At 40.6% G+C, this 12,406-nt stretch overlaps 1 protein-coding gene across 1 annotated transcript; it reads left to right on the top strand.

Annotated features, from left to right (window-relative positions):
• The first annotated feature begins 1,563 nt into the window (after positions 1-1,563).
• Positions 1,564-11,382, top strand: prph2a (peripherin 2a (retinal degeneration, slow)). The gene is made up of 3 exons (XM_049563109.1): positions 1,564-2,308; positions 5,140-5,386; positions 10,232-11,382. Exons 1-3 carry the CDS (start codon positions 1,728-1,730, stop codon positions 10,436-10,438), a joined length of 1,035 nt encoding a protein of 344 aa, XP_049419066.1. The 5' UTR covers positions 1,564-1,727; the 3' UTR covers positions 10,439-11,382.
• Positions 11,383-12,406: the final 1,024 nt, after the last annotated feature.

The raw sequence follows: 12,406 nt of genomic DNA, 5'->3' as shown, positions 1-12,406 counted from the left end.
ATGCCAGCCAGGATTAGAGCTCTACTACGTGCCAATGGCAGGACTACTAAATATTAATTTGATGATGTGATGGTTTATTTATTTTTTGTTCAGTTTTGAACACATTCTCTGTTATTTGTTGACTTTGATACCGACAATGTTGAGAACTGACATATTGAAACTGTCAAGAATTTAGTTTTGTTAGTTTTTCTTGTAAACAATAAACAAAAAAATATAATTTGTATTTGTTTGTATCTGTCTAATGCAGCCACACCTTTTGAAACACAAAAAAGATTTTTCCACAAATATTTCATGATAATATTTGAGATTGTGTAAAATTTTAAGGGTGTCCGAAAACTTTTTTCCACCACTGTATTATATTATATTATATTATATTATACTATTTTATTTTATTTTATTTTATTTTAATTAATTAATTTATTTCTTATTACCATAGCATCATGGGAATGCTTGTTTTGTAGGGGACAGTAGCTTTAATTATTATCATTATTTATTTATTTGTTTTATTTTATTTTATTACCATAGCATCATGGGAATGCTTGTTTTGTAGGAGACTGTAGCTTTAATTATTTTTATGATATTTTATTTTAATTTATTTCATTTATTTTTTATCACCATAGCATCATGAGTATGCTTGTTTTGTAGGGAACTGTAGCTTTAATTGTTTTATTTTATTTTATTTTATCACCACAGCATCAAGGAAGTGCTTATTTTGTAGGGGACACGAAATTACTTGGCCTGACTAAATTGTCAATATCATCATTGAGCGCCTTGTTTTGTCTCTGTTTGTTGGCAAATATGACAAAAAAATCACTTTTAATTTGTTTTTTTGTCTCTCGTTCATTAAAAAAAAATCTTTTCTAGACCAAGGGCCCATCCCAACTGCTTATATCTGTTTATGTGTAGAGCTGGCTCTGCAATTAGAGCACTTAAATGCACTTATTAGCTTGTAAGATGAAGTTTGTTGTATGTTTATATTTATTGTTAGTTAGTTAGTGGTGTTATAAATGATCGATCCCGTATTCAGTGATATTAGAGGGGTTGTTGTGTGAGCCTGAGAGCTCTGTTGTTTCTATGAATGGGTTAATGGGGCTTGATTAGCTCCACTGTGAAGACATCCGGTGTGTGTTGAACTTGTGGACCCCACCTGTGAATGAGCACATAGATGGTCTCTGTCAGGCTTCAGCTGATGCCATTACCGCTCCCCCGGCGTGTTCGATCACGGCGACCATGATGACCACGTGAACGCTCAAACCAATTATGGCCCCTGGCAGCGGCTTACGATCAGGCTCATCTTGTGTAGAGGGATTTCGGCAAATTGGATCAGGCTGCTTACAGGGGCTTAGCATGACGTACTGCAACTTTGAGTTTAATCATGAGGATCCTCGGCAATCCTCCACCTCTCCAGGAGAGTGGAACATCACGATTAGCCTCACCTGTGTGTTAACGAGGGAAAAACCGGTAAAAAGTTGGGGGAGATAACGCCTTGTGAAATTTAAGGTTTCTGTCACAATGGGAGAGGAGTTAACTTTGAAGAAATAACACTCCTGCACTGCTCCCGGGTCCTCCTGGGTTCTTCACCTCTGCTGTTTCGCTGTGGGATGGATTACAGGTTGAGCTGACGGACCAGCCACAGGAGACCGTGATCGCAAAGAACCCCTTGGAGCTCCTGCCGATCATCATTTGACTCCCTTCTTCACAGGCGAGGACACATCACAGGTTGAACCATGGTGTTAATGTTGGTCAAGTTTGACCTGAAGAAGCGGGTAAAGCTCGCTCAGACAGTCTGGTTCATGTACTGGTTTGCCGTGATGGCTGGCGTGCTGGTCTTCAGCATGGGCCTTTTCTTTAAGATCGAGCTGCGAAAGCGCTCGGAACTTATGGACAACAACGAGAGCCACTTCTTGCCCAACCTGCTCATATTCATGGGCCTAATAGCCTGTGGCATCAATGCCTTCGGAGGCAAAGTGTGCTACGACTCCCTGGACCCTACCAAGTTCGTAAAGTGGAAGCCCATGTTGAAGGGCTTCCTGATGTTCTGTGTGGGCTTCAACGCCCTGCTGCTCGTCACGGCCCTGCTGTGTTTCCTGATGAGGATCCCCCTGCAGTTCACACTGGCCGAGGGGCTGAGGAACGGCATGAAGTTCTACAAGGACACGGACACACCGGGACGCTGCTACATGAAGAGGACCCTGGACCTGATGCAGATGGAGTTTCGTTGCTGCGGAAATGACAACTTCAGAGATTGGTTTGAGATTCAGTGGGTTAGCAACCGCTACCTGGACTTCAGCGCAAAGGAAGTCAAAGAGTAAGTGACAAAAAAAAAAGTATGATAATCTCTTAAAAGGTAGAAGACTTAGAGATGAATGTGTGAGGCGTCGGTGGCTTAGTGGTAGAGCAGGCGCCCCATGTACAAGGCTGTTGCCACAGCGGCCCAGGTTCGACTCCAGCCTGTGGCCTTTTGCTGCATGTCACTCCCTCTCTCTCTCCCCCTTTCACACTTGTCTGTCCTGTCAATTAAAGGCTAAAAAGCCCCAAAAAATATCTTTAAAAAAAAAGAGAGAGATGAATGTGTGACGGCTTAAAGAGGTTGTCATTGAACCTGAAGGTATCAAGGTGGGGTCCTTTAGGGGTCGTCCATACAAAGTTACAGTTCAGTATAAGTGGATTTGAGGTGAAGGTAGGTCAGCAGGTGCATTATTCACTTTCATCCACTAAGGATTAGCATCACAGAAATGGTGACAGCAATGGGGATGTGGCACAGGGGGCTGTGAGGGTGGAGGAGGTTACCAGGCAGTTTTATGGATAACGCTGAGGAGGAGGGACCTGAGGAGGTGATTAGAAACAGAAAAAGAAACAAAAGGTCAAAAGACCCGTACGGGATTAGAAGTTCATGTCCATTGATGTGTGGCCTCTTTGTGTCAACCTGCTCATATCTGCACTGATTTTTCAGCGACAGGCTCCAGTTAGGTTTGTGAGGACAATTGTGAAGGGGACAGTTTAGATCGTCGGCAAACCGTCGTCGTTAGTGTTTAATCTCAAGGATTACAGCATCCACATCCTTCAAGAATCAGTGTCCAGTCCAATCAGCTGAGGAGCTGGCAACACTTCAAGGACGGCACTGCACAATAGAACAATTTGTAGACAGGATTTTGAACTCAGTATAAACACCAGCTATCCCATTACAATAACACTGGACAGTAAAACTGATGTGGTGTCCTTGTGGGACATCTTTTGATGTCACATTTTCAGTTTCAAAGAGGCTTCTCTTTTAACCCAAATTTTAAATATCAGTACAGCCATCTTTCTGTCTTTCTCTGGAGCTGCGTTCATTGTCTTACAATAAAACCGTACACATATGCACATCTATATACAAGCACACACATACTGATAGTGGACAGCATAAAATGAACTTTAAAAAAGACGGGTTAAAATAAAGTTTAAAAAAAGGAAAAAAAAATAGATGATATAATTGAGGTGGTCTATAAAAGGTTGCCGAATTTTGACATCCTTTATGACTCGTGCTCATCTGTTGTCTCTGACACGTTGACGTTCGAGTGCTGCTGCTATTCTGAACATCTTTGTCTCTATTTTATTGCGTTAACTTGAGGAGGCTGTGAAACCAAATTGCCCATTTGAGATAAATGCATTTGAACTGAACTGAACTATCAGATGTGAATGTTTTATTGTATTTTATTTATTTATTTATTTACCATAGCATCATGGAAGTGCTTGTTTTGTAGGGGGCAGTAAATTACTTGGCCTGACTAAATTGTCAGTATCACCATCTCTGATTTCCTTGTTTTGTCTTTATTTCCGGGCAAAAATGACACAAAAAATTCAGCTGGTGTGTTTGTTCAGTTCTTTGTTTCCAGTTAAGTAAAAACAACCCTCCCTCCCGCTGGTGGGCAGACACACGATACCATATTGTGTTTTTACTATTTCCATAGTTTCTGGAACTGCCATGAAAGGTCTTTCTATCATTCTTGATAAGGCCTGAAAAATATTGCTCCAATAATGTGATATCCTCAGGCAACTCCAGAACATATTTACTTATTATTTATTTAACAGTGACAGTGCACAGCCACTTAGCTGCACCAGAGTTAGCTATAAGTTCATTTTCATCTGTCGTCCCTGGACAAGAAACAGAGAATAATTTCATCTCAATTTTCAACAATAGCAAGACAACACAACAACAAGTCATCGCAACAATAACAACAGCAACAACAATACAATTACAACATTAAGATACCACAAGATTTAATGATGTTAGATCAAGTGTTTGAGTTCATTGTCCACATGAAATATCCTGTCGACTTTTGGTTTAGACCTACAACCATCGTTCTAACTGATGTCTCAGTAAGTACTTTCCTATTTAGTGTCATATTTCCAGTATGTTCTGTAGCGTTGATCAAAGTCTGAACTGGGTGGTTATTTTGGGCTTAATGAGATGTTGATGTTTCCCGAAATCACTGATCCATATCGGACCTGCTCAGGTCTTACTGATCCTATCGTGTCTTTCCACTGACCTGCTACCATCCATCAATCACAGCGGTCGAGATCTGGGTCAAGCCCTTTAAAGTGAAATCTGACTTTTATTGTACTTGTTTGACGTGTAGAGGTGGTATCAGTGAGCACAGTCAGTTATGTTTTAATGGTGGTTCTTGACTGATGGTTGTACATCAGTGTCAGTGTTGCTCAGGGTTTACGCAGTATAAAAAGAGTAATAAACAAGTAGGACGATAGAAGCAATATAAACCACTTCATCTGCTCTGCAATAATGTGACCTGTGTCAAGCATCAAGTGTTTGATTTATGCTTAATATCTGTTGGAGAGATGTTGATTTACTGCTTAGTGTTGAGGCAACAATGTGTCCTGTTGTATTGGAGTGCATAATATCCTTAAGTAGAGCCTCTAAAACTTCCTCGTCCTGTGCTTATTAGCAGAGTGTGGTTCAATTTGATTGTATTCGCTAACTGAAAAGATAAAATCCAACAATAAACTGTAACAACCACTAATTATACTTTAAGTAATTTTAGCTCACACAGGCTGCAAATATAGTCCATGACCTTTAAGCTTAGCTCACTTTCACCTCCCACCCATCATAACGTGTCACTCTGCCTCATCCTCTTATCTCAGCCGCATCGGGAGCAACGTGGACGGCCAGTATCTGATGGACGGAGTCCCGTTCAGCTGCTGTAACCCCAGCTCCCCCAGACCCTGCATCCAGCACCAGATGACCAACAACACTGCCCACTACAGCTACGACCACTACACGGAGGAGCTCAACGTGTGGAAGCGCGGCTGCCGCGACGCCATGCTGTCCTACTACGGAGGCATGATGAACACCATCGGAGCGCTGGTGGTGCTGGTCACTATGCTGGAGGTCAGGGCCGCCAATACATCAACACAAATATTCACGCAAATGTGATCATTTTCCATCTTATGTTGAAGAGTTTGGTTAAACAGTAATGTTAACTCAATTATGTCAAATTTCAGTAGAATACCGACACCATCATTTAACTGGTTTCCATGTTATGACTTGATCGAATGGGCATGATCACCGGTTATCGGCCTCACAGATTTAAAGAGGTTTAAAGGGGCCTGCTGCACCTACAATAAGGTCGCAGTCGTTGTTATTATGAGGGGAGCAAAGGAGGAAGTCAGATTTCGTTATAACAGCGATAAACAAAACAGGACTTTCACCCAGGAGACCGGGGTTTGTGTCCATTGTGAAACCAAAAATCAGCACTGACTTATTTTAACTGACGTAAGCAAGCAAGTCACATTATGTCACATCACGTTGCTCACGTTACATAACAAACATGCTTATTATAACCCACACCGTGATGTTTTTTCTAAATCTAATCACGCAGTATCAGCGATGAGACCTAAATAATCTGCTCCCAATGGCAATGGGTGTTTAATGTGCTGATAACAGCTTTGGGAATGTTCCAGTAGGTGTAGCAGGCCCCTTCTAATCCATTTCTATGAGGCTGACTGATAATGCCCATTCAATCGAGTGATAACAATCGAAATAGGCAACTGAGCCCACGGTCCTGCTGCACTATAATGGGGGTGGGGAACCAGATGTACATTTGCCAAACCAACCAGTTAGTTGAAGTATTTTTTCTTGTGAAAATGAAGTGTTTTAAAACACTTCAGATGAAGTATAAATATCACATGTGTGTCATTTGTTCGAGTATGTAACTTTTCTAGTCAAAGTCTTTTGTGCCTCATATGGCTTGCAAAGCTGTAATGGGCTCATTATGCTCAGAGGCCTGAAGGCAGAAACATTGGTACTTAAGTTAAGCTTGAGTTGTAGTTGTTTTTTTCACAGTGTCCAAAAAGGGCAAAAATGGGCCCATATTACATCTGAAAACAAAGGTAAAATTTTTGGAAGTGTAATGCATTTGTCTGGGAAACAAAAATCTGTTCTTGTTGTTCTGAATAATCTGGATAATAACTGTGTTAATATAGAAATACAGAGCAGAATTTTTCTTCCCAAGTGAATACATCACACTTCTGTAGATGCAATTTAAAGCAATATTTTTGACTTTCCAAGACAAAAGACTTTGGGGATGAAGACTAACAGGTTGGTTTGGCAAAAAGCATGTTTGGTTAACTTCCCCACCTTCACTAAAAACAGTGCACAGCCGCTTCCTTGAGCTTTTCCGTGGAACCCTCCAGGACTGTCTCCCACTAAAACAGGGCTAACCATCACTTTACAATGAAACGTGACCCTTACAGAATTTGTGTTAAGACATGTAATACACATAGAAATACTTTTTGCATAAGGAAGCTCACTTGCTTCCTTATGCGAGGATCATACACAAGTTTCCTCTTGTGTCAGTTACATATTGGACTCATAGATGTATAACAATAACTAGATACCGAACCCAAACGTGGGCCTATTCAGTCCCATAGAATTGCTCACCTGGTGCATACGCCAAAAACAGTTTCTAGGTAAGATAACATGACATTTGTGCGTGGACCTAGCTAGGTAACTTAGCAATGTTCCAGCTAGTTAGCTAGTGTTTGTGACATATAACTTGTGAGACAGTAATAGTAGTAGTAGTTCACTGAGCGGTTTCACACAGAACTTAATGGTACTATGACAAATGTTACTCTGTTATTTCAAAGTCATTCAGTCATAACGATAGATTTATAATAATATCTAGATACAGGACGCCAAGATGGCACCTGTTCATTCCAATGGAGCTGCTAGCCTGGTGCATATGCCAGAGGAAGTTTCTAGCGTCTGGGTTTACTTCTGGGGTATTCAGCCCACTGAATATGCTCAGAAGTATGTCTCCCGCTGCCCTCACCTGTGAGTTCCCATTTAGCTTATGGACTTGACATTGCGATGACGTCACAGGTTTTTATGTTGCTGTTCTCGGCTCGAGGAAAGCTTGAGGAAAGCTTGAGGAATATTAAACCTTCATGGATCAAACATTTATGATAAAAAGCTTCGTAACTCAACAGTTTTACAGATTTTTTACAGGATTTATTCACTGCAATACCATGAGTGGCCACTGGGAAAAATTGTCAGTAAAGTGGGATTTATACTTGTATGCAAACCCTACGCCATAGCCTACGCACGTTGCCTACACCATTGTGAGCAGTTATATTTGTGCGGTGGTGCGTCTGTGTCACTCTGCAGTTACACCTCCAAAACACTAGTCGGTCAGAGGTTTCTGTGAAGTGCTGTAAAGTTTAGTTGATTCAAAACACACATTAAACACACATTAAACATGGCTTAATAGAGACAATGTCAAACACAAGTACACAAATCAGCTTCACTATAACTCGCAGCATTCACAGACAAACACTTGTCTTTATCTGGACACATTTTCCCCACAAATACAACATGCTAATGTTTTTAGCACAAGCCTATGGCATTTTACGTTGTATAAATTAGCCTAGCAGCTAGCAAACATTTCCTAGTCTCATATGAAGCCAGGGACAACAGCAACATTTAACAAAAGTAATGTTACATAATGCGGCTCCATTACAACTCACAAGGTTCACTGACAAAACAACTGTCTTATACTAAACACGTTTTTCCAAACAAATATAACATGCTAACGTTATTAGCACAAGCCTGTGGTATTTTACATTGTATAAATTAGCCTAGCGACAAGCGGAGATTTTTGTGGAGGCTTTATTGTCTTCACAATTTATTGTTTCTTATCTGTGAAATTAAAGTAAAGGAAATGAGGGAAATGCTTTCAGCTTACAGAAACTTGTGGTTACATTTCTGGGGAGGTGCACATCAGGCTACAGTGTAGTGTACGGTGTTGATTCAACGCAGAAATATAAATTCCACGTAAGGTTGAGCTGCTTTCCCGGGGGCCTGATTGGACCATGATTGGCTTACCAAACTATGATGTGACAAAGTGATCTTGAATTCAAAAGAAACGTTCATTGATGAAAGAAAGACCAACCTGCTAGTGTCAAACTTCTGCACAGTGAAGTCACATTAAGGAAACTCATGTATGAGTCGAGGAGGAGTCTGATGATACCGTAATATGTTCAGCTATCTTCTGATGAATTCAGAGAGGGCTCAGTGAAGCTGTTGTGTCAGGTGAGGACTCTGACCACCCGGTAGCAGCAGTGAGGTGAAGAGCTCGTGTATAAACTTGCAAAGCCTTGACCCAGTTGGCACGTCCATCGCCGCCCTCCTTTCCACTGCTGCATCCTCTTCCCAAACAACTCGATCCTCTTTGTCTACTTTGGGGTTACCCTGCAGCACCTTTGGCATGGACCCCAGTGCAGCTTACCTGCAGCATCTCACCTGCTACTTTCTACCTGAATGTTAATCCTATAGCAGCCAAATGGCATCTCGCCTCCCGTCAACTCTCCCCTGAGCTTCCACTGCCAACATCTGTTGTTGTTGTTGTTGTTGTTGTTAAGGTCCAAGAATCTGAGCACCACTACACAGAACAGCGTTCAGATAATTCCTCGAAGTCTGTCATAGTCAGTGTGTCCCTGCGTCACCTCGAGAGGACGGCGTCATTTAGATAACTTCTCCCAGAAATCCAGCAGACAAAGAGTTGCTCTAAAAACTTGGCAACACCGTTGAAGCTGATCTGACCCACAGTCAGAGGAATCCCTGATTTTAGGGCAGTTATGCAAGCGTCTTCATGCTGACACAGATAGTGGGCTCAGAGATGGAGTAATGGGTTAATCTATCAGGGAGGTGATGAGGATAGACCCACTTCCTGGAGCCTGAGCTCTCAGTCAGTCTTAATTACTTCTTAACATTTCCAATCATAGAGTCAACATTTTTAGCCTGTAGATTGCTTCTAAAATAATTTTTTTTTTTTTTTTTTTTAATTTAAGATTTTTTGGGGGGGCTTTTTGCCTTTGATGGGTGGACGGTTTCAAGTGTGAAGGGACGGTATGCAGGGAGGGGCTGTTGGCTGGAACTGCTATTTTAAAGACTTGAATTTTTGGATCTAAATTTGATTAAATTTGAGCAACCTTATTATTTTTATTTTATCTTATTTTATTTTATCTATTTTAGATTCTAAGAGTTGAATTTTTTGGATCTAAATTTGATGAAATTTGAGCAACCTTATTTTTATTTTATTTTATTTTATTTTATTCTTGGACATTCTGAGTCTTGAATTTTTGGATCTAAATTTGATTAGATTTGAGCAACCTTATTATTTTTGTTTTATTTTATCTATTTTAAATTCTAAGACTTGAATTTTTTTTTATCTGAATTTGATTAAATTTGAGAAAACTTAATATTTTTTATTTTATTTTATTTTTTGAGATTCTGAGTCTTGAATTTTTGGATCTAAATTTGATTAAATTTGAACAACCTTATTTTTATTTTATTTTATCTTATTTAATTTTTATTTTGTTTTATTTTATTTTATTAGATTTTTGGATCTGAATTTGAATTTGAGCAACCTTAACTTTTGTTTTTAGAATGATCTGAACATTGACAAAAAAATATATTCAAATTGAGCTTTTGAATTGCATTTTTAGGAAATTTCATTTTTCCATCTCCAAATCTAAATACTTGTGTCTCTTATTTTCCTCAATATTACATTATTGTATCCTAGTTAGTGAAACATCGATAAACTGCATTTCTGACTTGCAGATTGTATGAAGTTATTTGTCCTTTTGAGTTTTCTTCATCTTCTGATCTTCTGTGTTACAAACAGGCCTTTAAAACATGTCTGTAGTGACTGATACATGTTCCTGTCTGTCACAGGTTGCTGTGACCATCGGCCTGCAGTACGTCAACAGCTCCCTGTCCACCCTGGCTAACCCCGACGACCCGGAGAGCGAGAGCGAGGGCTGGATCCTGGAGAAGACAGTGAAGGAGACGTTCACCGACATCATGGACAAAATGAAGGCCATGGGCAAAGGCAGCAAGGTGGAGGAGGGGGGCGAGGCAGCGGTCGCCACGGTGAGCTGAGCTGTCCCCCTCTGCAAAAACTGACACCACTCCCACACCTGAGGAGGAGAGGAAGGGGACCTGTGTGATTACTACGTTTTTCTACCAACATTCATAATGTAGACACACACACACACACACACACACACACAAACACACACATATTAGGCTATGAACGCCTTTTAAACGGACTCCTTTCGAATGGACTTCTTACATTAATAATTCTAAACTGTGTATTCAAACATAGAGAAAGATAATGTGTAGGGTGAGTTATGTTTTTCATTTTTCATTTTTGGTTCTCCCCCAACCAAACAAATCTAAAACTTTTGCTCCACAGCTTTCTTCAAAAGAGAATTTTGGTTTCCAGCACTCGGTGGGGTTTGGATCTTGTCAACATTTTAAGTAAATGTGATATGTATTGATAAATGTCGGATGCTTTGCAATCACAAGTAAATATGTAATTTTTCCGTTGTATTGTTGGAGGTGCAGATGGAAGATATTTACAGCCCATGAAATGCAGTGTTTTATTTTTGTTAACCTGTCTATAGCACTTTGGCTCGTAGCTGATTCTTTACATAGACAAAGCAAACAAATTTAACCCCCACACTCAGCTGTTTTTATACTCCAGTCCACCTTTGTCCCCACTGACGACGGGATAAGCTCCTGAGATGGAGTAAAATCATCAATTGAATGAGTCGGTTTGAATCATGCATGAACGTTGAGGCACGTGGTCGGAGAGTGAGGCGCGGGAACTGGGATGTGAGCCCTGGAGAGAGGCAGGGCCGACTCCAACCCCGTGGAGGACGACTGAAATTGGCAGCTAAATCTTGGCTCGTGACCCCTGTACTGTAATCTCAGGTCCTCTGTGGTGTTTCCCTCAAGCATTCAGTACCTGTATATTGACACACATGTATGTATATTCTAACCAACTGGGTTGCTGTCTTTGTACATAGTGTAGAAAACGATGACAAAAAAAATTTAACTTTTTTAAAAAAAACAATGTAATTAAGCTAAATCTTTTATTTTAAAATACATGTAAAGTTTTTTCCAATTTTTTTGCTTTTTTGGCTTTGTGAGTCTGTGTAGAAGAGGAGATTATGACGACTGTACAAAAAAGAAATAAAGGATTTTAGAGATGTGATTCGACAGTGAAATGAGGACGTCTCGACCTTCAGTCACACAAACCTGAGATCAAGAGGCGAGGCATGCTGTGAGTGCCGCAGGGTTCCTGATTAAGTCAATAGGATGAGGGCAATTATGGCATTACTGCTTTCACATGGACATCGGATGACTCTTCACATGTCCAGTGTAAGGGCGGGGGGGAGGGGTTGCACCAGATGCATTTACAAACACTGTAGTGCGTGCACATGTGTTTGCAAGTGACTTATTGGTGAAATTATTGGTATTTCTTTGCCTTAAACCAGCTCTGAATGAGCTTTGACTTCTAAAGATGCACAAAACAAATCCTTTCATCCCTTCAGCCTCATGTATCAATAAACAGCAACCATTCTCTGGAAACACAATCCACCACAAAACTGAGATCCACCTATTCATGAGGAACGAGGACACCAAAGCCAGCGTGGCTCAGTGAGAGCAGATGGGGGGCTGTGAAGAGTCAGCAGGAACGGTAAAGAGGCCAACTCTGCGTGGTATTTTTGTTGGACCCAAAGCACATAACCAGCGCTGAGCAGATAAGAAGCCTAATCGGCTTTAGATTAGCATGAGCCCCTCAGCCAGGTGAGCAGGTGATGTCCTGCTGCAGGACTCACGTCACGGAGACAGAGACACACAGAGACAGAGAGACAAACAGGAGAAAGTGTGCTGACCTGAGTGGGATGAAAATGAATGTTGAGGGACAAAACTCAAGCTGGATGGAAGAAGTAATCAGATGCTTTACTTAAGTAAAAGTTCTGCATTAAAAAAGTAAAAGTTAAGTATTTTCAGGAAAATATATTTAAAGTATCAAAAGTAAAAGTATTCATTATGCAG

The sequence above is a fragment of the Epinephelus fuscoguttatus genome, linkage group LG20, assembly GCF_011397635.1.
Source record: "Epinephelus fuscoguttatus linkage group LG20, E.fuscoguttatus.final_Chr_v1".
Taxonomy (NCBI): domain Eukaryota; kingdom Metazoa; phylum Chordata; class Actinopteri; order Perciformes; family Serranidae; genus Epinephelus; species Epinephelus fuscoguttatus.
This window is presented reverse-complemented; position numbering and strand designations above follow the sequence as displayed.